Source organism: Haliotis cracherodii, unplaced genomic scaffold, assembly GCF_022045235.1.
Source record: "Haliotis cracherodii isolate W230 unplaced genomic scaffold, xgHalCrac1.p SCAF_20, whole genome shotgun sequence".
NCBI classification, from domain to species: Eukaryota; Metazoa; Mollusca; class Gastropoda; order Lepetellida; family Haliotidae; genus Haliotis; species Haliotis cracherodii.
Window position 1 is genome coordinate 439,541 of NW_027266276.1, and position 27,860 is coordinate 467,400.

The 27,860-nt window shown below is 42.7% G+C and overlaps 2 protein-coding genes across 2 annotated transcripts; one reads left to right on the plus strand and one right to left on the minus strand.

Annotated features, from left to right (window-relative positions):
- Positions 1-1,299: 1,299 nt before the first annotated feature.
- On the minus strand, positions 1,300-25,054 carry LOC139470167 (carbohydrate sulfotransferase 1-like). Its single transcript, XM_071252469.1, has 4 exons — positions 24,467-25,054; positions 5,510-5,635; positions 4,009-4,201; positions 1,300-2,455 (listed from the first exon to the last, which is right to left on the minus strand). Exons 1-4 carry the CDS (start codon positions 24,477-24,479, stop codon positions 1,591-1,593), a joined length of 1,197 nt encoding a protein of 398 aa, XP_071108570.1. The 5' UTR covers positions 24,480-25,054; the 3' UTR covers positions 1,300-1,590.
- A 1,897-nt stretch (positions 25,055-26,951) lies between these two features.
- LOC139470413 (putative protein FAM47C) lies at positions 26,952-27,860 on the plus strand. Its single transcript, XM_071252823.1, has one exon. The coding sequence runs from the start codon at positions 26,952-26,954 to the stop codon at positions 27,858-27,860; it is 909 nt and encodes a 302-aa protein (XP_071108924.1).

Consider the following 27,860-nt stretch of genomic DNA (forward strand, 5'->3'; position numbering starts at 1 on the left):
TACGTGCGGTGTGCCGCGTAAAACCCTACTCACTCACTCACTCCAGTAGCGCAGGACATTCCTACTCTTTTCGTGAACACACGGTGTCATCATTGACATCAGTTACCCTTTTCGTGAACATCTGATGTCATCACTGACTTCAGTGATCATTTCACGTTACCCTTTTCGTGAACATCTGATGCCATCACTGACTTCAGTGATCATTTCACGTTACCCTTTTCGTGAACATCTGATGTCATCACTGACTTCAGTGATCATTTCACGTTACCCTTTCCGTGAACATCTGATGCCATCACTGACTTCAGTGATCATTTCACGTTACCCTTTTCGTGAACATCTGATGTCATCACTGACTTCAGTGATCATTTCACGTTACCCTTTCCGTGATCATCTGATGCCATCGACGACTTCAGTGATCACTTCACGTTACCCTTTTCGTGAACATCTGATGTCATCACTGACTTCAGTGATCATTTCACGTTACCCTTTTCGTGAACATCTGATGCCATCACTGACTTCAGTGATCATTTCACGTTACCCTTTTCGTGAACATCTGATGTCATCACTGACTTCAGTGATCATTTCACGTTACCCTTTCCGTGAACATCTGATGCCATCACTGACTTCAGTGATCATTTCACGTTACCCTTTTCGTGAACATCTGATGTCATCACTGACTTCAGTGATCATTTCACGTTACCCTTTCCGTGATCATCTGATGCCATCGACGACTTCAGTGATCACTTCACGTTACCCTTTTCGTGAACATCTGATGTCATCACTGACTTCAGTGATCATTTCACGTTACCCTTACAGTGAACATCTGATGTCATCACTGACTTCAGTGATCATTTCACGTTACCCTTTTCGTGAACATCTGATGTCATCACCGACTTCAGTGATCATTTCACGTTACCCTTTCGTGAACATCTGATGTCATCACTGACTTCAGTGATCATTTCACGTTACCCTTTCGTGAACATCTGATGTCATCACTGACTTCAGTGATAATTTCACGTTACCCTTTCCGTGAACATCTGATGCCATCACTGACTTCAGTGATCACTTAACGTTACCCTTTCCGTGAACATCTGATGCCATCACTGACTTCAGTGATCACTTCACGTTACCCTTTCCGTGAACATCTGATGCCATCACTGACTTCAGTGATCACTTCACGTTACCCTTTCCGTGAACATCTGATGCCATCACTGACTTCAGTGATCACTTCACGTTACCCTTTTCGTGAACATCTGATGCCATCACTGACTTCAGTGATCACTTCACGTTACCCTTTTCGTGAACACCCGGTGTCACCACTGCCTTGTCTTTTGCGCCCAGTGGGATCGGTTTCGGCGGATGATCGAGACTTCTTGTACTTTGGCGGTAGCGTGTTATATTATTTTTTAGACCGATTGGAAGGGCAGGATTATGCAAATAGACGTACGGTCAAAACACTCTCATATACAAGAGAAAGTCTGCAAGTTACTGATGAGATAAGGTAGTGATGATAGTGAAGATGCCCTGGATAACCGAGGATGAGTGATCACTGGAACACATGTAGTGCAATAATTCCCTGCGTCGATTTAATCATAATACTGGGTTTCTTGGTTCCGTGGAGTACATGCGGTCCGTCAACAAACCAGGGATGGGTTTTTCCAACCAGGATGGTACATTTGTGTTCAGAAGGCCACCAACAGTTTTAAAAGGGAGGTAACCCAACTGTTCATACAAAGGGAGACAGTTCTGGTCTATTTGCATGACACTATCGAGACTGAGGTCATGCCTCCATCTGTTAGCTGTCTCTGTGGAGTTCTTCCTAGTTGTGCACAGTGGGCAGCTGTCTGGAAAACCAGCTTCGGTGATGTTATATACATAATTGGCTATATTTGGCGTCAGCTTAAGATCCAAAAAGTCATATATTAATTGAGTCATATATGTGGGATTCTCGATCAGCTTTTCGTACAGCAGTATACCGACTCTACCTGGGTAACGTTTTGACAGTCTAACAGCGTCTCTGACATCTCTCAGCACCAACCCACAATGGGAGAAAGATACTTTTACGTGATGTTGTACCACATCAAATTTTCTCCAGCTAAGCTGGGCGAGGCGAATCCTTGACATGAGAGTCGCTCTGGGGTCTCTGATCAAGAGAATCACCTTGAGATCCTTGTTGAGGTGTAAGAGTTCTTCCGTTGCCTCCATCTTCACTCGGATGGTTTTGATTAAAGATATTTCTGATCCTCTACATTTATCGATCAATGTGTTGAGGCACTTTGATTCGAAATCGCGTATAGTTGTGTTATGGATGCAGTGATTGTATTTAACCGTGGTTTTGCTCTTGTCCATGTGATGCTGGTGTAAGGTCAGGAGGTCCACAGACGTAAGGGAACACGAGAGGATTGCCTTTAAGATGTCCACTTTGGTTGCGTACTCTGTCTTCGAGGACAGTAGGCTGAAACAGGCAAACACAGGTTAAGGACAAAACATTTGAGATCCGCTCTGTGGCTATACAAGGGCCAGGGCTCCATTCACCTCAACAGTCTTTCGAGATATACACGTAATATGTATCCACCATCCTGACAATGTGTCGAGATATTCACGTAATATGTATCTACCACCTTGACAGTGTATCGAGATATACAGGTAATAGGTATCTACCACCTTGACAGTGTATCGAGATATACAGGTAATATGTATCTACCACCTTGACAGTGTATTGAGATATACAGGTAATAGGTATCTACCACCTTGACAGTGTATCGAGATATACAAGTAATAGGTATCTACCACCTTGACAGTGTATCGAGATATACAAGTAATAGGTATCTACCACCTTGACAGTGTATCGAGATATACAAGTAATAGGTATCTACCACCTTGACAGTGTATCGAGATATACAGGTAATAGGTATCTACCACCTTGACAGTGTATCGAGATATACAAGTAATAGGTATCTACCACCTTGACAGTGTATCGAGATATACAGGTAATAGGTATCTACCACCTTGACAGTGTATCGAGATATTCAGGTAATATGTATCTACCACCTTGACAGTGTATCGAGATATACAGGTAATAGGTATCTACCACTTTGACAGTGTATCGAGATATTCAGGTAATATGTTTCTACCACCTTGACAATTTATCAAGATATACAGGTGCTAGACATTCACTCACCGCGACGGTCTATCAAGATATACTGGTGCTAGACATTCACTCACCGCGATGGTCTATCAAGATATACTGGTGCCAGGTAGGCTCTCCTGATGGTCTATCAAGATATACTGGTGCTAGACATTCACTCACCACGATGGTCTATCAAGATATACTGGTGCCAGGTAGGCTCTCCTGATGGTCTATCAAGATATACAGGTGCTAGACATTGACTCACCGCGACGGTCTATCAAGATATACAGGTGCTAGACATTGACTCACCGCGACGGTCTATCAAGATATACAGGTGATAGACATTGACTCACCGCGACGGTCTATCAAGATATACAGGTGCTAGACATTCACTCACCGCGACGGTCTATCAAGATATACTGGTGCTAGACATTCACTCACCGCGACGGTCTATCAAGATATACTGGTGCTAGACATTGACTCACCGCGACGGTCTATCAAGATATACTGGTGCCAGGTAGGCTCTCCTGATGGTCTATCAAGATATACTGGTGCTAGACATTCCCTGACCGCGACGGTCTATCAAGATATACAGGTGCTAGACATTCACTCACCGTGACGGTCTATCAAGATATACAGGTGCTAGACATTGACTCATCGCGACGGTCTATCAAGATATACAGGTGCTAGACATTGACTCACCGGGATGGTCTATCAAGATATACAGGTGCTAGACATTGACTCACCGCGACGGTCTATCAAGATATACAGGTGCTAGACATTCACTCACCGCGACGGTCTATCAAGATATACAGGTGCTAGACATTGACTCACCGCGACGGCCTATCAAGATATACTGGTGCTAGACATTGACTCACCGCGACGGTCTATCAAGATATACTGGTGCCAGGTAGGCTCTCCTGATGGTCTCCACAGAGAACAGTGGTTCAAACACGTAGAACACGTCTGGATGTTGCTGTACAATGTCCGCAGTTAATGTTGATCCACTGCGCATGTACGACAGAATTAGGACCTTCCTTGGCTGGGTCTGCGTCACTTCCGCCTCGGTAGCTGTGCAACAATAATTTGCGTTCAATATTATCATACTTACATAGCGACGTGCATGTGTGTGTGTGTGTGTGTATGTGTGTTTGCGTGCGTGCGTGCGTGTGTGTGCGTGCGTGCGTGCGTGCGTGTGTGTGCGTGCGTGCGTGTGTGTGTGCGTGTGCGAGTGTGTGTGTGTGTGAACACGTTGCAGGCACGCAAAATGATCAATTCGCATTGATTTGTTTTCGAATCTTAAAGATTATTAACTCACTCACTTATGCTAATCACTGATTAGCATAACTAGTGTGAGGGAGTTGTACGTCTCTTTGATCAGTAATTCAGTTATGTCTTCAGCCTGAGGTGAAATCTTAATAAAATCAGATCTTAGTTCTCGCTAAGCAAAGATCTGAGAACATCCCATTACAGGTCACGTCAGGACGACCTTTCATCCAACCAATCAGAGCGTCGCTTACCAGATCATGAAAGTGACTGTCGGAATGTGTTATCTGATCATGCAACCATGAAATTATTTAACACGAGGTATTCCGAATGACAGTTGCAGGTTTTATGATTATATCCATACAATCTAGGCCATCTATAAGCCATTCCAGATTGTTCTTCTTATCAGTTTTAACATTTTTAATCGAGAATACGTCAAAATATGTTACGAAAGTAGTTGCTAGTTTCAAACCATTGTCGTAAAGCTCGGGAAAGCTGCCTTCTGATTGGCTAGTGTCGATTTCTTGTCAGTCATTTCATTGGTCGGTCAAAATTAACGAAAGGTCGTTCTGACGTGACCCGAAATAGGATGTCCTCAGATCTTTGTTTAGCGGTAGCGAAAACTAAGATCTGATTTTAATGAGATTGGCCTGAGGTGATGCAGGTGTTATACGTCTTTAGCTCTATTGAAACCCAGGACAAAGGTATCATGGTGACAAACCTAGAAACATTATCAGGTGGATTCGAACCCACAGCTGATTCTGTGACGCAAGTCTTTACAACGGCGACTTAGACAACTGGGCCACCCGTATCCTCCACAAAAGTAATATTCTGGATGTTTATTGCTTGTTAGTTTCTTTTAAAGCCACACGCAGCAATATATATTCCAGCTATGCGACGGTCTGTAAACAATCGAGTCTGGAACAGACAAAAGGTCATCGACATCATGAGCACCGATCTACGCAATTAGGACACGATGACATGCCTGAGCCATGTCAGCGAGCCTGACCAACCGATCCTGTTAGTCGCTTCTTACGACAAAAGCATGGGTTGGTGAAGACCAAATCTAACCCGGATCTTCACGGGTGTATTAGCATTGAAACTGGTACTTACATTGCGAGTGGTGATGATATGTGTTGGTGATGAGAAACATCCAAAGAGACACCATAGTCGACACACCCAACACCAAGAGGCAGCACAGAAATGACCGTCTGTTTATTAGCCGCCATTTTGAGCATGCTGAAAATATACGATATACTACTCAAGTTTTGATAAGGATATGTCTATTTTCATATGATACATAAACTCATTACTCATGGTTCGGAATCTATTGCCCCAGAAAGGATTCCATTTCTCAATATCCCGATCAAACGTTGATAATTGTTTTAGCTTTTAAAAGCTGACCCCTGTCACCTTTAAGGCTATGGTTGTTTTTTATCCTGGACCGTCCATCTGCAAGATACGAGGGTGAGTTCTTTCAGCTCGTTCTGTCCGGTTTTGTTCAGCCCGATCTGACACAACAGTTTTGATCAGTAGAAATACGGCACCAGACAAACACGTTCATATATTCTTGGTGTTTTAAAGTGATTGTTAATTGTTCCTGCATGTCCCAGTACATACATAGGTCATGACTTCAATGTCCGTCAGGCTTATACGGGTGATGCCAACTCATGCCCATCATATCACAACAAGACGATGTGTAAGTGAGTTCGGTTTTACGCCGCTTTTAGCAATATTACAGCACTATCCCAGCCGTAGACACCAGAGATGGGTTTCAAAACATGTACTCATGTGGGAATCAAACCCGGGTCTTCGGTGAGGACATAGACCCATAACGAGACGGAGACTCGACTCTACATATGTATCCATGCATCAGCTTGTGTCATCGGATTTGTAGACTAACTTGCATCCCAAGAAAGTTGTTTCAGGCCTTTACAAGTCCCGAATGGAGACTAACAGCAAAATATTCTAATGAAGATGCTTAGATTTGAAGAACTTTGTACCGCTCGACATGATCGATCTAAAAAGATATATACTAAATGTGAAATAGGCACTGATGTATATCACACCACACAGACAACATCATAGTAATTCAAAATTCCAGTTACAGGGCGTGTCAGCTGGATGTGGGAGAAAAGCTCGAAGTGATGTAGGTCTCAGACGTTTAACACTTTGGTGAAACCCACGAGCACAGGTATGGTGCTGACAAACCTAAGGCGAACCGGGATTCGAACCGTAATCATAGGTTTAACGCGTACCTTAGGGCCTCAACTCTGCACAGCAAATTGTGGCGTCTTAGACCTGTGTTCCTTTTGGCGCTTTGAGGACAAGCTGATAATGTCACGTGTCACGTGTCGAAATACTTGTTACATCTGTTCACGTAATTCCGTTGAGTGAGCGATATTCTAGAAACTGCCAGTGTATGTTTGATAGTCTTGTTAACGAAGCGTTCATTTTTCAAGACGGAATATCAAGCTGAGGTGTACTTTGTAGTCCAGTGGATAAATCGTTATCTTGCAGCATCTAAAATCTGGGTTCGAGTTTTCATTGTTGATTGTACATGTGCCCCAAAGAAATAATTCTGATGCAGCAAAAGTATGTTATTTTTTAGCTGCATCGAAATATCAGAATTGCCAAAAGAAAACATTGCTTTTTTTTTTTTTTTTTAAAACAATCATTCCCCCAACTAGTATCATATTCTTTATTCTGTGAGATGCGGATACATTTTTACCAAAAATATAGTACAATATATAATTAACATTATATAAATATACATAGAACAATATAAGAGATTGTATTCATACGTTGTACGCTTAAATTAACATCAGAATGAAGGGTTTTAGCACTGATTCACGTGTATAGAGGTAAATTTACTGAAATGTTTAGTGCTGTTGTTGGACAATAGTCTTGCAAATTTATGAGTCCCCGTTACCTGAGGCCCTGCTTAAGTTGCTGAGGTTTTAGAAGGTAAAATGGCCCGCGTCACTCTACCCACCGGGATGAATAGTCAGTGATGATGTTTTGTGATGGGATTGTGACAACTTTATTTGGAATTAAAATACATTTGTGAGGTCACGTTACTGTTTAGCGAACCATTATTTTGCACGGATGGACAGTTGGTTGTCCATTATTCATACAAACACTATCGGGAACCCATATTGCACTTATTATACACTTGGAACTATTTTTATTTTCATCAAAGAAAATTATTTTAACTTTTGTGTCGCGAGGGGATCTGAAACCTACGTTATATGATTTGATGACGTGGAATAGTCTAGAATTAATGACTAAATATTGCCAACTTTCTATAATCACCAGAGGCTAAGAAATTTATGTGTAATTTTTCTTATGTTTGTTTTTTGACGCAGCACTCAGCACTATTCCAGCTGTATGACGGCGGTCTGTAAATAAACGAGTCTGAACCAGACAATCAAGTGATGGATATCATGAGCATCGATCCACAAAATAAGGATACGATGACATGCATCAACTAAGTCATCGAGCCTGACCACCCGATCCCGTTAGTACCCTCTTATGACAGGCATAGTCGCCTCTTACGGCAAGCATGGGCAAGCAAGCATGGGTTGCTGGGGACCTCTTCTACCCAGGATCCTCGCGGGTCTTATGCAATGTTAATGATGAGAAAATGCAATAAAAGATAATCAAAGCCAGAAGAAATACATATATCCCCCGTGTTGTCTTCGTCAGGATCTTCTCGAAGCGTGCGTGCAATGGATACAACACTCTTATACCATGCTCTATCAACATCACCTCACGACGTGGTCCGGACGGGAACACATTGACGCGTGATGACACGGTGTAAATGTATGTAGAATAACAGACACGGTTCAGCGGCTCAGACACGACTCACTGACACGGATTTGGCACCCTCCGTACCAGGCAAATAAAACTAGCTAGAACATAGTACTGCGCATTCATTTCATAACCGTAGTCAATGTTTAATAAATGCATGTTAAGATAAAATATTTAAATTTTAAATGGGCATATTGACAGCAGGACATAATGTGTGTGTGGGTGAAGTATGCGTTATATCAGAAATGACGCGCGTGTCAGAGAATGTTTTTAAGCCCTCGGGGAAGAATGCGATTGTAATGTACACGATTTAGATGTCACACGTGTCCCACTGCTTCCGGTGCAAATATAAATAAATACATGTCATGGGATGGATCTGTTGGTCGACGGATACACATGGTAACATACTTTGGCATACTGATACCGGAAATTGTATCAATTCCGTCGAAATATGCTTACAATTGATTGATTGATATAAGGAGCACCGAGTTTGAGTTTAATGTGTGGCAACCCCGTACCGTTATATGACTGAATGTGGCTTCATTACCACTCACTCACTCACTCACTCACTCACTCACTCACACACTCACTCACTCATATATGTACGTAGATACAAGGACACCAGCACTGAGACACGCTCAAGATAACCTGACGTTTCAGGTCAAGATAACCCCTACAAAGATAACCTGTGATTAGAAAGTGTAATCCCAAACATAACACATGTCATAGGTGTCTCAGGTAATAACGGAATGGAACTGGTGACGCGAGCAACCATGGCGGATATCTCCATGCCACAGGAGGCATGTTGGCCAAGATATTCAGACTACTTTAAACTACGTTTATAACGAACACGCTTATAACGAACTGACCGATATAACGAACTTATTTTTAGTTCCGGCCATTCGTTGTATATATGCTGTATATATGCTTATAACGAACTACGGTTATTACGAACTAAAATTAGTGGTCCATTTGAGTTCGCATTAGCTTTCTGTACTGTAAACTAGCGAGTTTAAGTGAGAAATTAAGAAATAACGACACTCATCTCCGTTGGATAATGTTTTTATTATGAGTGTATTTCCAAACGTATCTAACAAGCATTTTGAATTACACCAGTTGAAACAGAAACGGGCCTAATGGGGACGAGTGTGGTCATTTATTTGTTACTCACTTAAACTTTGCACTTTATCTAAATTCAAGGTTGGAAAAAGACGTTGTTGGTATAAGAGTGGCATTCGAACACAACATTCGTTTTCTCTCAGTCTCACAGTGAACAATTGTGTTGTTAAGGTACTAATCTTCTATTCTCACCGGAACTTCTCCAACTAGCCTAAATCGAGTGAAATGCCAGCCAGGTTTCAACTCCAGGAAATCCCCGGCCACGTGACATTGTTTCCAGCGAACTAACGTTAAGAAAGAAACACGATTGTTTTGTTATCAACATGAAGCCATTGCTACTTACTTAATGTCCTGATGTATTTAATATATGTACTAATAGCGTTGCTGTTGTTCTTACTACTACTGCTACTTCTTTGGCTACTACTACTACTTCTACTACTACTACTACTACTACTACTACTACTACTACTAGTGTTGCATGACAATTAGATACGACACACAGCTCGCTCCCGTGCTGCTACAACTGTTTCTGCTGATATTACTACTGCTAGTGTTACATCTACAGCTGCTACTACAACTACTACTGTTGCTGCAACTACTACTACAACTACTACTGTTGCTGCTTCTACTACTACTACTACTACTACTACTACTACTACTACTACTGCTAGTGTTACATCTACAGCTGCTACTACAACTACTACTGTTGCTGCAACTACTACTACAACTACTACTGTTGCTGCTTCTACTACTACTACTACTACTACTACCACTGCTGCTACTACTACTTCTACTACTACTACTACTACTGCTACAACTAGTACTACTAAAGCTACTACTACAACTACTACTACTACTGCTACTACTACCACTGCTGCTACTACTACTTCTACTACTACTACTACTACTACCACTACTACTACTACCACTACTACTACTACTACTACTACTGCTACTACTACCACTGCTGCTGCTACTACTTCTACTACTACTACTACTACTACTACCACTACTACTACTACTACTACTGCTACAACTACTACTACTACTAAAGCTACTACTACAACTACTTCTACTACAACTACAACTACTACTTCCACTACTACTACTTCTACTACTACTACTTCTACTACTACAACTACGTCTACTACTACTACTACCACTACTACTGCTACTACTACTACTACTACTACTACAACTACTACTACTACTACTACTATCACTACTGCTACTACCACTACTACTACTACTACTACTGCTACTACTACCACTGCTGCTTCTACTACTTCTACTACTACTACTACTACTACCACTACTACTACCACTACTACTACTACCACTACTACTACTACTACTACTGCCACTGCTGCTACTACTACTACTACTTCTACTACCACTGCTGCTGCTACTACTACTACTTTTACAACTACAACTGCAGCTACTCCTACAACAACTGCTGTTGCTACAACTACTGTTACAATTACAATAATAATGACTACTACTTCTTCTACTACTGCTAATATTAGTACAGAAAAAAGCTTTTTTTCATCAACATTTGCTTGCGGTTACCATGTACAGTCCAGCTGATATATTAGCACTGCAGCCATTACGTCCCAGCTGATATATTAGCACTGCAGCCATTACGTCCCAGCTGATATATCAGCACTGCAGCCATTACGTCCCAGCTGATATATTAGCACTGCAGCCATTACGTCCCAGCTGATATATCAGCACTGCAGCCATTACGTCCCAGCTGATATATTAGCACTGCGGCCATTACGTCCCAGCTGATATATTAGCCCTGCAGCCATTACGTCCCAGCTGATATATTAGCACTGCAGCCATTACGCCCCAGCTGATATATTAGCCCTGCAGTCATTACGTCCCAGCTGATTAACCATGACATGAGCATTCCGCAACCCAATCTCCAGCGTGTCGCCGCCTGATGAACGACGTGGTCTCCATCAACAGTTATTGTCTCTCCTCATCCCGAGACAAAGTCACAATGGATAGCAAATACATCAATCGCGATCCTCTCAGATAACGGCAATACACCTTTCGTGACCACTTATCGTGGACGGATGGAGTGACAGAGAGAATTATCGATGCAATTAAAGGGCGTATTTAAGTATACTCATTCTGTGCTCGAGCTTTCCCGGGACATTAGTATTGATAATGCACACAATAAATCATCAATGATCCGAAATGTATTCGTTGTGAAATGGCATAGCTCACAAATGTCCCGGATTTGGATAAATGATAATTTGAGAATTAGTATGTTTCAGGCACTACTACTACTACAACGACAACTACTACTACTCCTACTTCTGCTACTACTACTACTACTACTACTACTACTACTACTACTTCTACCACTACTTCCACTACTTCCACGTCTACTTCCACTACTTCCACTACTACTGTTATGTTTCAGGCAATAATCGCCCATTAAACACAGTGTCCGGACTGACAAGATATTACTATGAATAGTGCAGTTCAGCATAAAGACGACCAATCATTGATCCAAATTATGATAGATTTTGTTATTGTTTTATTACGATCAAAGCCAGCATGGGGAGAGCGATAAAGTAACAATATACAACTACAGTCAAACCTCGTTAGTCCAGAAACCCCACTTACTGGACTCTGATGTCAACACATGCTATTACCTTACGACTCAAATCTATAACACGTATTCATTTATCGGATCATGTCTAACAGTATAACGTCCAGATTAACGAGGCAGAAAACACATATGTGGCGCCATTCTATTGTTTAAACGCTCCATTATTTTTCAGGAATGAACAGATCAATGAGTCATTACCCTGAACCGACATGTCATATTTTTGTAATTTACACTTTAAATAGGCGGAACTGTGTTTATATGTTTGAACAAGTGAATGATTTCAAAGTCTGTCGGATAATATGTGCCCCCAGCATGGTTCGAACCCGCATTGTTTGATTTGAGTACGTCTAATTATCGGCCTCAGCTATCTACACATGGCAGTATGGTGTGAAATTAACTATTAAATATGTTCAAATATTTTCATTCTCCTTAAATGCAAAAACAATAAGTACATAATCTTTTGGTGCAGTAGAGTATATATTTTTCAGCAAATAGGTAAACCTGACGAGAAAATGGTCAGGTAAACATCATTAATTTTTATATATCACTGTTCAGGGCTCTTCATTTGCTTCATTCCCCGTCATCATGCATTTACAACGTGCAGGCGACTGATACAATCCTAGTTTAGGACCCTACGACATTATGATAAGCCCTGTACCCTGAATTGTAAACATGAGCTCGAGATGGAGCTTGGTGTGTGTGCAAAAGTAGCAGAGAACGTATTCCTCGTGCATCACGTAAGGACGAATCACACAGTATAAATACAGCCCTCAAAGAGTTCGCTTTGTCTGTCAAATATTTTGCACAAGAGTCGTGTCAAAGAGCCTCGGCGCCATTTTTAGGGTATCAAGAGTTATTCGGACATTCCCCTCTCCGTAATGATTTCATGCGCTTTGAGTGAGTGAGTGAGTGAGTGAGTGAGTGAGGGAGGGAGGGTGGGAGGGAGGGAGTGTGGTTTTACACATCACCAAGGAGGATACCAAAAATGGGTTTCACACATTGTACCCGTGTCGGGAATCGAATCGTGACGAGCGAACGTTTCAAGCACTAGTCGATCCGACTGCTCAAGCGCTTTCAGCAAGGGTAATGTCTTGCATTCAGTCATGGCCTATCAGTATGTATAAATCTGTTTGCAAGAGGTCTTCTTTGTGTGAGAATATAGCATATCATATTCATACATAATTAACATGTTCCTACTGTCCGTGGTCATGAATGTGTGCTGAAAATAAATATCGACCCATAGTCCGTGATAGACTTATTGTTCTGCTTAAGTTGTTTTTTCTATTAGCCAACATGGCTTGCCCAGAGCGATCGGTATTGGAGTTGACATAATGTAAACTGATACGGGGACAGACCCTGAAACATTTATATAGCCGTGTTGAGTTTCATGTGAAATTACAAAGGGTGCGTTCCCAAATCCTTGGCGATGATTCAAAGCAGTTTTCTGGCGAAATATCTGTCGTTAAGTCAATTTTTGACGGTTTCTAAATATACTGACGCACGTTTTGGGCCTACAAGTATTATAGGCATAAAAGTACAGTAATTAACAGCTAATTAAAGTAATTAACAATTCATTAGGAAACCTACGTGATTGTATATAAAGGTCAAGAAGAGGAGTTGAAACCAGTAAGCTGTAAACATAACACATTGATATATATATATAGGAGACGGGCAGCTCTGATAGTTGAAGACTACGGGAGCATACTTGGCCACGAGTAACCAGGGGTGAGGGTAGTAGGTCGAGGACTATACATTAATGAAAAACAAGTGGAACAGAGATGAGAGGGGCGGAAACGTCAGGGTCTTGAGACATATATGGTATTGGGGGGGAATAGTTTGAATTCCAAAAGGGTGAGAAGCTACATCATGGCAAGTCCGAATAAGGTGCTGGTTATTAGATAAGAGTGGGTTAGAATGATCTAGTGTAGGGGGAAAAGGTGGCTGACCAATGATAGATGGAAAAATGAGTAGAGCTGTGACGTAGGTACCGGTTTAAAAAGGGGCAAAAGCCACAAATCGAGAGAACGGCTAAGAACGAATAGAGAACGGCTAGACAACGGCTAGAGAGCGGCTAGGTAGCGGCTGCGGCTGGGGAGACTACATCTGGACTGGTGCTCCGCTCTCGGTTTGTTGTCTTGATCTTTCGAACCAGAAACCAAACCTAGGCACCAGCATTTCGACTGAGACTGAAGCTTTGCGGCCGAAGTCTCATAATTAAGTGACAAATAGTGTGGGTTGACCGGCAACACAAAGTGGGAATAAAAGCTGTTAAACGAAGATCACTCTTTGTGCTTGTTGGAGGAACTACGGTAATTCATCCAAGGCCCTCGGGTACTGACATTGTACCTCTCGCTCATCCCAGACAGTCAGAACCAAAGAACGAGGGGATTACCGTAGTTCAGGTGAAGAGGTACACAAATTGCCACTTCTAATTGATACCAATTACCGGCGATTAACGTCGTTAAAATTACCTTGGATACGTGGTGGACAGATGCGGGGTACGATCTTCCCTGACGACTGCCAAAAAGCATTGTCAGGTGACGGTGTGCAGCGGTTGCACAAGTGAAGAGACGGAGTGAAGCGGTTTCATGAGTGAAGTGAAGTTGTGCAGCGGTTGCACAAGCGAAGTGGCGGTGTGAAGCGGTTGCACAGATTCCCTCCTAAGTGGTACATGGTCAGTGCCGACACGGTGAATACGCCAGGCCAAGTCAGTGCAAACTAGTGAGAGTTGACTGTGCAGTGGTTGCACGAGAACTTCCACTGTGAGGGTGATTACAGTCGTTGAGAGGAACGGTGCAGACGTTTGCACATCCGGAACGGTGCACATCCGGAACGGTGCAGACGTTTGCACATCCATGGACCACTCCGGGCTCACTATGGAGGGGCGTTGGGAGAGACGAGCGGATGGTTTCACCTGGACCCAGAAGTGGGGTGACGTGCAAGGAAGTGATGGACAGAACTAACAATTGTGACATTTTAACATTTTGTGTGGTGCAAAGTTTCATTGGACCGAGCCTGGTTAGGTAAGCAATATTTTGATGCATTGTGTTGAATACATATTGTAAAAGAACGAGATCCTTGAACATAATCATGCCACCAACACGAGACTCAAACAATAACGGTACAACAGTCGATCAACAGGGTAGGCGTGGGTCGGCTTTATTTTCAATTCCACTCACAAGTTGTAAGGTCGTTCCATCTGACCTAGTGAGCCCAGCACCAATAATAAGCACTCCGGTAGCATACCAGTCTCATGGTGCCAGTACACATTTCAGGCCCTCAGTGAATGGTAGCATCACCGGCCTCGCACGGCTTGGCGAGGTAATTGAGAGATAATTGCTCCTAGCAAATCTTGAAGAAAACATCTCCCAATGACATTCCTCAAACTTAATCATTGCGCTAAATAGTGCCAATGACCTCACTGACATGAAACAACAAACGTTTGAGCCATTTACTTACTTTTTACAAGTGGTCAGACATCAATCGGCTATAATTAGTTGAATCAAGGATGATTGTATCAGGGATCTTGTTCTTGGAAATGCATCTCAGAATGTAATAATATTTGTGATTACTAGATGATATTCTACACTTGCTGAAGTTTTTTTTAACACAGCTTACGCTGCCGGGTCCCCTCAGTTTGAGTCAAAAGTAAGCTTGCAATTCACTTACTGAGTGAACAGGTGGACTAGCGACTAATTCGCGGCAATCTTCACTCCAACCAGTAAATGCTGTTAATTTTAGCCAGTACCGTCGTGCCCAAACACCACTAGACACACTCACCTACCTAGATCCCTAGAAACATATACGGTCAACATTTTACTGTCCTCAGAATAACAGCCATAATCCAGGGAAAACCACCATGGCAGTGACATTTTACAAATAGAGCAGAAAGTTTCCACCATCCCCCGGGCGACCATGCACGTGTAGGGGAGGTGGTATACTACACTCCTAAGTAGGGATTCCCAAGTCACTCACAGCACACCTTGTGGCACAAGCCTAACCTCTCCCGGCCAGCAATCTCCCCCCCCCCCCCCCCACCACATTTCTCACTGAATCAGATACTCATGAGCCTCTTGAACCATGATCTTTTCAGTTGTTACCCTGCTCCAGTAAAACAGACAGGGGCGAGCGAGCTAGTCTGAGTTGTTTACTGTATGGCACTGATGGTGTGGGCCAGTGTCTATTCACCAAAAACAGTTATCCCTTGAATTACGTTCAGTAACCATCTATATACATATCGGGCTTCAGCTATTAGGCAATTCATTAATCATTATTAATGATGGCAGTTATGGGGCAGGCGCACACTGAGGTTTGTTAGTACAAGAAACCCTTATTAAAAAAAAAAAAGAAAAAAAAAGAAAGAAAAAAAAAAGAAACCCATATAATTTTGATAGAAACCAATAACTCCAATAAATTGAAAAAGATCCAAACTGAAATGAGAGATTCAGCTTTGGAAATTGAAGACGTGCTTCATTTTTAGGGCTATATCGTTACAGTAAGAGCTCGGCGGAAGAAAAATAAGGTTCAGGTTATGTGAGGCAGACTAGTAATTTAGTAGCATCATGGTATTTATATCTAAAGAAAACCAAAATAAAAATATTCCTATATAGTTCGTTTTAACTGAACTTCTCGCCTTTACATAAATATTCCTAGAAGATCACGAGCATCAATAGTGGTATTGGGCAGAAACATGATGTCCATAGCACCTGCAGGGGTATGAACAGGGTTGTGGGACTCTCTTTCTTAATATGTCAAATATTGAATCCAGTTTATTAGTTCTACTTCATAATGTTTTTTTTATAAAAAACAACAACAACAACAACAACAAAACAAAAAAACATCTCAAAGCAAACAAACAAAACCCTACTTGATTTGTTAATTAAAAACATTTGTTTGTGTTATTCATCAATGTCTACTGTGGTACCTTTGATATTTTCCTACAAAATTGACTTGATAAACGTTTCATGATAAAAGAGTTATACTTGTAATATGTGTTTCCTGCTTTGAAAAGCATTTGAAAGGCAATTGTGTTACGCCCAATTAACGAAAATCCAAATGGTTCAGCTATAAGTGGACCGATATCTTTTAATCTGCAGAACATAGATAAGGTAAGATAGATAAGATAATATATTTTGCAGAAACATTCTATTACAGGACGTGATATTGCTTGAATATTGCTAAAAGCGGCGTAAAACTAAACTCACTCACTCAAGCACTCACTCACTCAACGGTTGATTAGGATTAAGGGTATTTATTGTTTAAAATAATAGACATGGAAACAAATGTAATTGATATTGATGGCTTTATTATCTGACAGGATGCAGTGAAATAATTTGTTTTCATGGCTGTGAACATGTACATTTACATTCTTTGTGGAAAATTGGCCAAAGAGTATACTTCTTTCTTGAACGTACAGCGAAGTAGGTAGAGCTACAAGTGCAATATCTAATTTAGGGTTACCTAATCTTAGTTTAGAAATATAAATGTTTCGAAAGTTGTAAAAATTACATCAATATCAGTACGTCAGACCTTTTACCCCTCCACTGCATTTGAACTCGTCAATAGATCACCAAAACCTGGCCCTTCCCCAATAGTAGACCGCCAAAGGAGAAACCATGGCATGTACTCAGGAATTCTTCTCACCCCACTAATAATGCCGACGAGATGGTTCTTGTCGAGGAAGTAATGCCGACGAGATGGTTCTTGTGGAAGAAATGGATTGGTGACACTTGCGCAATGGAGGTAGATAACACGTATTGACATACCATCAGGATATCGAGAGGTGCCTGCCGCCACGTAACTTGATAACGAAAGTGAATTTTATTGCCCGGACCGAATAGCCTTCTTCTGCAAGGGTGATAGTCGGTTCTGTCGTACAGGATATGGGCGCCAGGAATTATTGATGTTACTGTAACGGCACAACATGATGACACCAGACAAATTGACTACTACACCGGTAGATAGCACACTTACATTACAGACAAGCTGACTAACGAATCGACAGGTATAATAGCCAACTATACCACCTTGGGGCCACCGAGAGAGATCTGAAATAATTGCCGACCAGGTCGTGTTGCTTATTAGGCAGGTACACCTTAAACATCACATGACATGTCATGGCCCCTTATCAGACAGAACCCGATACACGGAAAAATAACGTGTAGTGAAAGTAGTGAAAGCTCACTCCCACGAGTCACCTATACAAGAGCAAATCCAAGTTAAGCCCATGGTGTTGATTCTCCTAAATTAAAAACAAAAACAACAACAACAAAATACATAATAACAGACAGAAACAACAACGATTGTGACAGTCATATGTTGGCTGGCTACTCATATGAGAACGTTCCTTGGCTCAGGGTCTCACCATGTCGCGTACACGAATATAGACATAATATAATTTCGCTTACACAAATATCCATTGGGATGCCTTTGAGTGAAGATGGTTGCCTGAGAATTATTAAAAATTGCATTGGTGTATCACCCTTTCGAATTGTCCATCCTTCTTATGGAATTGAGAATCACATAAGTGTGTGACCCTTTCGAATTGTCCATCCTTCATGTTCTGTTAAGGAATATTGGAGTAACCTCTTGTAATCGTACAAATCATAACAGGGTGATTCATTGTAATTTTACGTAAAGGGTGTGACCCTTCTGAACTTGTCCATGCTACTTGTACTTGTACTACGAATCATTGTACACTGGTTAAATTGTCCAGGTTATTTACGGTATCAAGAATACATGGAAGGTAACATTTGACAAACTGTCATTGGTGGGATCGATAAAGTGATGATCCCCGACAGGTCTGAAAACATTGCAGGTAGGTTACTCCTGAAATTATTTAGTTAGCAAACTAGCGTGTTGTATTATCGAATTGTATGAAATTGTTAGTCCAAGGGCTTTGTACTATGAAACTGGATTTCCGGGAATATATCAATGTATGTATTGGAATGTATCTCAATGTGTATGTTAGGTTGCGGTCAACCAAATCCACTTGTTGCAAGACTAATAATAGGAATAATTATCTCGTATATTTACTGAACGTTCAGAACAAGGCCCGGATCCCTGCGTCACTGCATCCAAGAGTGTGGGGACACACTCTTCGCCAGAACGGGGGTCGTATTATAGGCATGAAAGCGTAATACATATTTAGATAATTAAAGGGTAGTTAAATCAATAGGTCATAGAAATAAGAGGAAATATATACCAGATAATATAACAAGAATTGGCACCATCTCAGAGTGTGGGGACACACTCTTCGCCAGAACGGGGGTCGTATTATAGGCATAAAAGTACAGTAATTAACAGCTAATTAAAGTAATTAACAATTCATTAGGACACCTACGTGATTGTATATAAAGGTCAAGAAGAGGAGTTGAAACCAGTAAGCTGTAAACATAACACATTGATATATATATATAGGAGACGGGCAGCTCTGATAGTTGAAGACTACGGGAGCATACTTGGCCACGAGTAACCAGGGGTGAGGGTAGTAGGTCGAGGACTATACATTAATGAAAAACAAGTGGAACAGAGATGAGAAGGGCGGAAACGTCAGGGTCTTGAGACATATATGGTATTGGGGGGGGGGGGGGGGGGGGGGAATACTTCGAATTCCAAAAGGGTGAGAAGCTACATCATGGCAAGTCCGAATAAGGTGCTGGTTATTAGATAAGAGTGGGTTAGAATGATCTAGTGTAGGGGGGAAAGGTGGCTGACCAATGATAGATGGAAAAATGAGTAGAGCTGTGACGTAGGTACCGGTTTAAAAAGGGGCAAAAGCCACAAATCGAGAGAACGGCTAAGAACGAATAGAGAACGGCTAGACAACGGCTAGAGACGGCTAGAGAGCGGCTAGGTAGCGGCTGCGGCTGGGGAGACTACATCTGGACTGGTGCTCCGCTCTCGGCTTGTTGTCTTGATCTTTCGAACCAGAAACCAAACCTAGGCACCAGCATTTCGACTGAGACTGAAGCTTTGCGGCCGAAGTCTCATAATTAAGTGACAAATAGTGTGGGTTGACCGGCAACACAAAGTGGGAATAAAAGCTGTTAAACGAAGATCACTCTTTGTGCTTGTTGGGGGAACTACGGTAATTCATCCAAGGCCCTCGGGTACTGACATTGTACCTCTCGCTCATCCCAGACAGTCAGAACCAAAGAACGAGGGGATTACCGTAGTTCAGGTGAAGAGGTACACAAATTGCCACTTCTAATTGATACCAATTACCGGCGATTAATGTCGTTAAAATTACCTTGGATACGAGGACAAAGTCAGTTTCAGAAATCTGTCAGTTCAAAGAAGTATTTTGGTCAGTCATATGCCATGAACAAGACTCGTATAGCATGTATAGAGCGCCGGAGATAGCTTCGAAAGTATCCGTCAATCGAGACCACTCGCCCAAGTCGGAAGACGCCGAATCGTAACGGCTGGACGTAGAAACACCAGCTGCACGTCATCAACCAGATTCCGCTAGCTGACGGACTGTTCTATCATAAGTCATATCTCTGTTTGAATGACACCCAGTGCCCTTGCTCCACATCTTAGCATTATGCTACGTTGAAATGTCATTAGAATGACTTACACGTACATGTAGGTAATTTTACGATATACATATACATATATATATATTTATGACGTTACACGTAATTTCTGAATGTATTCAAAACAGTCACAACCACACGCCTATATGTAACGTCCTTTCAGCTTGATCGGGTTGAATTTTAATTCCCTTTTTCTGATAACAGTATGCTTGGTCAACATATATTCCTTTAAAGATAAACTTTTCAAGTATATCTTTTGACAATTTGTATTGATATAGATCAAATGTTTGAACGTATCCACCTCAAATCTTTTCATTGTATCCACGTAGGTCATTTAACCTATTTTACCTGTTAAAGTCTTCCACGATGTGAAAAACCATATTGTAATCCAAATAGTAATTTCTTAAAACCAGACTTAAAGCCGACGTAACAGTGAATATGATGAGTGAATATGGTTTTGCGCCGCTTTTAACAATATTCCAGCAATATCACGGCGGAGGACACCAGAAATGGGCTTCACACATTGTACCCATGTCGGGAATCGAACCCGGGTCTTCGGCGTGACGAGCCCTACGTATCAATTCGGTGAGGCGAGGTGAAATTGGGTTTAACGTCGCGACCAAGATTATTGTACTTATGTAGCGACATGCATGTACGTGTGTGTGTGGCTGCTTGTGCTAGTCCAGACTTATACCGATTTATAGTGCTAGCACACTATGCCGCAGTTAAACATGAATACCCCACTCAGACACAGTATACTGACTCCGAGCCGACCAGTCCTTGTTTCAGCACCTTAATGCCGAGCGCCAGACAGGGTAACAACAAGTACCATCTTTTGACGGCACGTCTTTTGGTATGACGCGCCCGGGGATCGAAACCCGGACCTTTTGCTCTCCGGGCGGACGCTCTGCCACTAGACCACGGAGGCGGTCCTTAACAATTCGGTAATACATAGGGTCACAATGAAGTAGGAATCATGAATGTAGTGTGAACCGCATAACGTCAAATCCCGTCGCATATACACGTAGTTCCCATACCATGACGGCTAGGGTTAGATACAGGTTACTCCTGTAAAGTAACTAGGTCTACGCTTTTATTTAACGATAAACGCAAACGGGATAATTTGAACTGTTATACATGATCACGACTGTCGCCATGTTGTGTCGTGTGATAGTCACGTGCACGAAACTAGTTCCAAAATGGATTCCAGTGATCGCCGAGTTCCCAGAGGCCGGAGTCAATCCTAGCGCCTGTTTTACATGATGACAGAGACACCGATTGAGGGAAGCCGTATCACACACTGCAATGTTTCAAAGACAATGAACGGTTGTTTGGGAATATGTTTTCATTTTGTAGCTGCACCACAATCAATGCATAGCAACATTACCATGGTGATAAGTCTCCTCATGGGGCCAAGGGATGCACATGTGTGCACGTGTGTGCCCCGGATTGTCACGGGCTGCAAGATTCAGATGTAGCTCAAACCAACTCTTTATCGAGTTATCACTTTTGTGATTTAAACACAGTAGAAACTGAATATCATTACTTGCTGATGTAGTGTTACTTAAATGTAAAACGTCAAAGGCAGTGATAATTACACGACTGGGTCACTGAATGTATTATTATGTTTGTTGTTATTATACTATTTATAACAAAAGATAATAGAAAAAATAGTCCACATCTAGTGGGTCACTGTATATTTCAATTTCATTCTTAGTTGCATGACACGCTTTCATGTGCACTACGTGAGAATAGATAAGGTAATTTTTAATGCAACTTCTACTGTCACACGATGAGAATTATACGCCGTGTCACAAATACTGGTAGATGTAAACTAATTAATACACCAAACCCTATATAAAGAGTGTACATTATGGAGTACTTATTATTACGTATAGTCCCCATATTCTGACTATCAACACCGACACGATGATCATGCTCGATAACTGACCACCAAGGTATTTGTGTGTAAATATCATGAATACACCGTGACTATTTTTGCTATTTGATTTCTATGTAGGAAGAGGTATTAAAATAAGCACTGTCTTGTTTACCGATCCCAATTTTCAGTTAAAAATATGTTTGAACTATACGCGGTGAGAAAATAGTTAGAGGCGGCGACAAGCATTCAGTGATGTAATTTAAGTGTTTTAACGTTTCAATGTACATTCTGTCAAATTATCACTTCATTTTATCCAAATGCGACGTGTTTTCAAACTTGATGAAATTCTTTAACCATCTGGTGTCTGTACAATGTAAAATTTCAATTCAATATGTTCCAAATGTTTCACAACAATTTCAACATTCTGCAATAATTTAACGCGCAAAATGTCCAGGAGCCTTTACCACATAGTACAATGGCCGTCTGACACATGTTCCGCAGACTCTCAGGCCGCGTGCTTGAGTCTGACATGATGATGAATCTCGATACACGACCCCCCCCCCCCCCCCCCCCCCCCCCCCCCTACATGTCCTTGACTAGGACACACGGGGGAGTGTCCCAACACTTGTCATGTGAACGTATGTCCGTGTCAGCCAAGAGACAGGTGACGAGGTGAGGGAAGGCCGTCAACGCTAAGCCCTTTACAATAGTCTCTGTTATATAACATAGCCACGGAGCGGTCAGTGTAGACCCCCCCCCCCCCCGCCCTGTAAGGTTCCGTCACGACACGGGGGATCCCTTGGGGGACAGGACACGCTCACCTGATAGCGCCCAACCGGTGCTCTCACTATTTTCTCACAGATTGTTGTTCGGTTTTGTGCTTAATATTTTGTAAAGTATTTATATTTAACGCCAGACGTCGCTTTACTAGGGCAACTACTTACCTATGATCACGGGTTCGAATCCCGATTCGTCCTGATAATGATACAAGGTTTGTCAGAACCAATAACTGCTCGTGGGTTTCAGCAATTGGTAAACAGCATCTGCATAATTTAACGCTTGCCTCTCCCACCAAGCTGCCTACTACACACTACTACTACTACTACTACTACTACTACTACTACTACTACTACTACTACTACTTCAACTACAACTACCACTACTACCACTACAACTACTAAGACTACTTCTACTACAACCACACTAAGACTACTAAAACTACTACTAATCCTACTACAACTACTACTACAACTACTAAGACTACTTCTACTACAACTACTACTAATACTACCACTACTACATCTACTTCTTCTACTATTACTACTGCTACTACTACTACTACTAGTACTAGTACTAGTACTAGTACTACTACTACTACTACTACTACTACTACTTCTACTACTACTACGACACAGCTATTCCCCTGAGTGCATAATCGTCATAGTCAGTGCACAGGAACACTACGGGCGTGGGTCCAAATACTTAATTAATCATGATCTGGGCATCAAAACGAATTGATCTCAATATAAAGCTATATGTCACCTGTCCTTTTGACCTTGTAATAAACATCACACATATGATACACAGACAATGGGCTGCCTGTTTGGATTAAGACCACGTACTCGTATGTCGATCAGTCAAGCATCAATTGAACTCTATATCTGGGATCATTTTCCGTATCCACTGACAATTTAGATAAAATCCAAAGAAAAAAGAAAGTACCATAATAAAAATTCATCGCACATGACCTCGAAGATGACGTAGATATTCAGTGGAAAAATGGCACAATGTTGTTGTTTTTAATTTCAGATACAATGAAAATTCACATTAAAACGTAATTTAGTACTTACACAAATATTAAGCGATAATAATAAATGTTTAGCCCTAATTTTAATTATAGTGAAGTAGTATACTAATCAGTCGTAAGGTTTTAAGTTTGTTTCTGAGTAGGGAAGTTAAAAACCCAAACCTAATCCACACGTACATACATTCAGCCCCAATGTGAACAAGTGTTCTGGATTTACAGTAAAATTTGTAGTCTCTTTGCAGGAAATAAACTCTAACAGTTTTGAGACACAGAAAAAACCTACCTTTGAGTGTCATGATCGTGGAAGTACATGAGAGACCTTGCCTTGATATGTGAGGATTTCCATGTTTCTCCGGGCCGCGACTGTCCCCGTCCGACTGTCAGCCTCTACGGCATATTTATGAGGTTACCAACTGTCATGGTACACTGGCCCGCAAGCCCGGACTTACAGAGGACACACTGAGCGACAGGCTTGTAGGGTTGATGGTGGAGATGGGAGCTTGCCAAGGCGTGGATAAGACGGTGGAGGAGACGTTGGATGAGAAGGTGCTGGTGGCGGTAGAGGAGACGTTGGAGGAGACAGTGGAGAAATGGTGGAGGAGACGTTGGAGGGGACGGTGGAGAATGTGAAGACGGATGATGGAGGAGACGTTCGAGGCGACAGTGGAGAAATGGTGAAGGGAGACGGTGGAGGAGACGGTGGAGAAATGGTGGAGGAGACGTTGGAGGGGACGGTGGAGAAATGTGAAGGGAGATATGGTGGTGGCGACGGTGGAGGAGACGGTGGAGGAGACGGTGGAGAAATGGTGGAGGGAGATCGTGGAGGAGAAGGTGGGGGAGAGGGTTACCGTCGTCCTGCCGAGTAGTACATGTTCCTTGTCTCGGCTGCGCAATGCGCTATACACTTTCAACTGTAACCGGGTTATGCAATGTCTTATCGCATAGCTACACTTACATGCTAACACATTGACACAATCATTCATACTCATTTGCAGGGTGTGCCGCGTGCCCTGCATACAACAAACAACCTGTGCATCTTGGATACATCACTGATGGCAGTATGTAGGCGAGTGTCTACCCTCTTCTAGTACGTCGGAACGAAAGCCTGTCTGTAACGTTTATGGAAGTGTGGTACGAAATGTTGCTTAATAACTTACATGGATAACCATAATGTACAACCACCATGTGCTGTAACCATGTACAACGACCTACAACCACCATGTACAACCACCTTGTACAACCACCTACAACCACCATGTACAACCACCATGTACAACCACCATGTACAGGCACCGTGTGCAACCACAATGTAAAACCACCGTGTACAACCACCGTGTACAACCACCTTGTACAACCACCGTGTACAACCACCGTGTACAACCACCGTGTACAACCACCTTGTACAACCACCGTGTACAACCACCGTGTACAACCACCGTGTACAACCACCGTGTACAACCACCGTGTACAACCACCGTGTACAACCACCTTGTACAACCACCGTGTACAGCCACCATGTACAACCACCTTGTACAACCACCTACAACCACCGTGTACAACTACCTTGTACAACCACCGTGTAAATCCACCGTGTACAACCACCTTGTACAACCACCGTGTAAAGCCACTTTGTACAACCACCGTGTAAAGCCACTTTGTACAACCACCTTGTAAAACCACCTTGTAAAACCACCTTGTACAACCACCTACAACCACCATGTACAGCCACCGAGTGCAACCACCTTGTACAACCTCCTTGTACAACCAACTTGTACAACCACCGTGTACTGCCACCGTGTACTGCCACCATGTACAACCACCATGTACAACCACCATGTACAACCACCATGTACAACCACCATGTACAGCCACCGAGTGCAACCACCTTGTACAACCAACTTGTACAACCACCTTATACAACCAACGTGTACAACCACTGTGTACAACCACCTTGTACAACCAACTTGTACAACCTCCTTATACAACCAACGTGTACAACCACTGTGTACAACCACCTTGTACAACCACCTTGTACAGCCACCTAGTTCAACCACTGTGTACATCCATCATGTACAACCACATTGTACATCCACCGTGTACAACCACCATGTACAACCACCATGTACAGCCACCGAGTGCAACCACCTTGTACAACCAACTTGTACAACCACCTTGTACAACCTCCTTATACAACCAACGTGTACAACCACTGTGTACAACCACCTTGTACAACCACCTTGTACAGCCACCTAGTTCAACCACTGTGTACATCCATCATGTACAACCACATTGTACATCCACCGTGTACAACCACCTACAACCACCGTGTACAACCACCATGTACAACCACCTTGTAAATCCACCGTGTACAACCACCACCTACAACAACCACCGTGTACAACCACCTACAACCACCATGTACATCCACCGTGTACAACCACCTACACCCACCGTGTACAACTACCATGTACAACCACCACCTAAAACCACCGTGTACAATCACCACCTACAACCACCGTGTACAATCACCTACAACCACCATGTACAACCACCATGCACATCCACCGTGTACAACCACCTACAACCACCGTGTACAACCACCACCTAAAACCACCGTGTACAATCACCACCTACAACCACCGTGTACAATCACCACCTACAACCACCGTGTACAACTACCATGTACAACCACCACCTAAAACCACCGTGTACAATCACCACCTACAACCACCGTGTACAATCACCTACAACCACCATGTACAACCACCATGCACATCCACCGTGTACAACCACCTACAACCACGGTGTACAACCACCACCTAAAACCACCGTGTACAATCACCACCTACAACCACCGTGTACAATCACCTACAACCACCATGTACAACCACCATGCACATCCACCGTGTACAACCACCTACAACCACGGTGTACAACCACCATCTACAACCACCGTGTACAACCACCTACAACCACCATGTACAACCACCATACACATCCACCGTGTACAATCACCTACAACCACCATGTACAACCACCATACACATCCACCGTGTACAACCACCGTGTACAACCACCTACAACCACCACGTACAACCACCACCTACAACCACCGTGTACAACCACCTACAACCACCATGTACAACCACCATACACATCCACCGTGTACAATCACCTACAACCACCATGTACAACCACCATACACAACCACCTACAACCACCGTGTACAACCACCTACAACCACCATGTACAACCACCACCTACAACCACCGTGTACAACCACCTACAACCACCGTGTACAACCACCACCTAAAACCACCGTGTACAATCACCACCTACAACCACCGTGTACAACCACCACCTACAACCACCGTGTACAACCACCGTGTACAACCACCTCCTACAACCACCGTGTACAACCACCACCTACAACCACCGTGTACAACCACCGTGTACAACCACCTCCTACAACCACCGTGTACAATCAACACCTACAACCACCGTGTACAACCACCTACAACCACCGTGTACAACCACCTACAACCACCGTGTACAACCACCTACAACCACCGTGTACAACCACCGTGTACAACCACCTACAACCACCGTGTACAACCACCTACAACCACCGTGTACAACCACCTACAACCACCGTGTACAATCTCCACCTACAATGA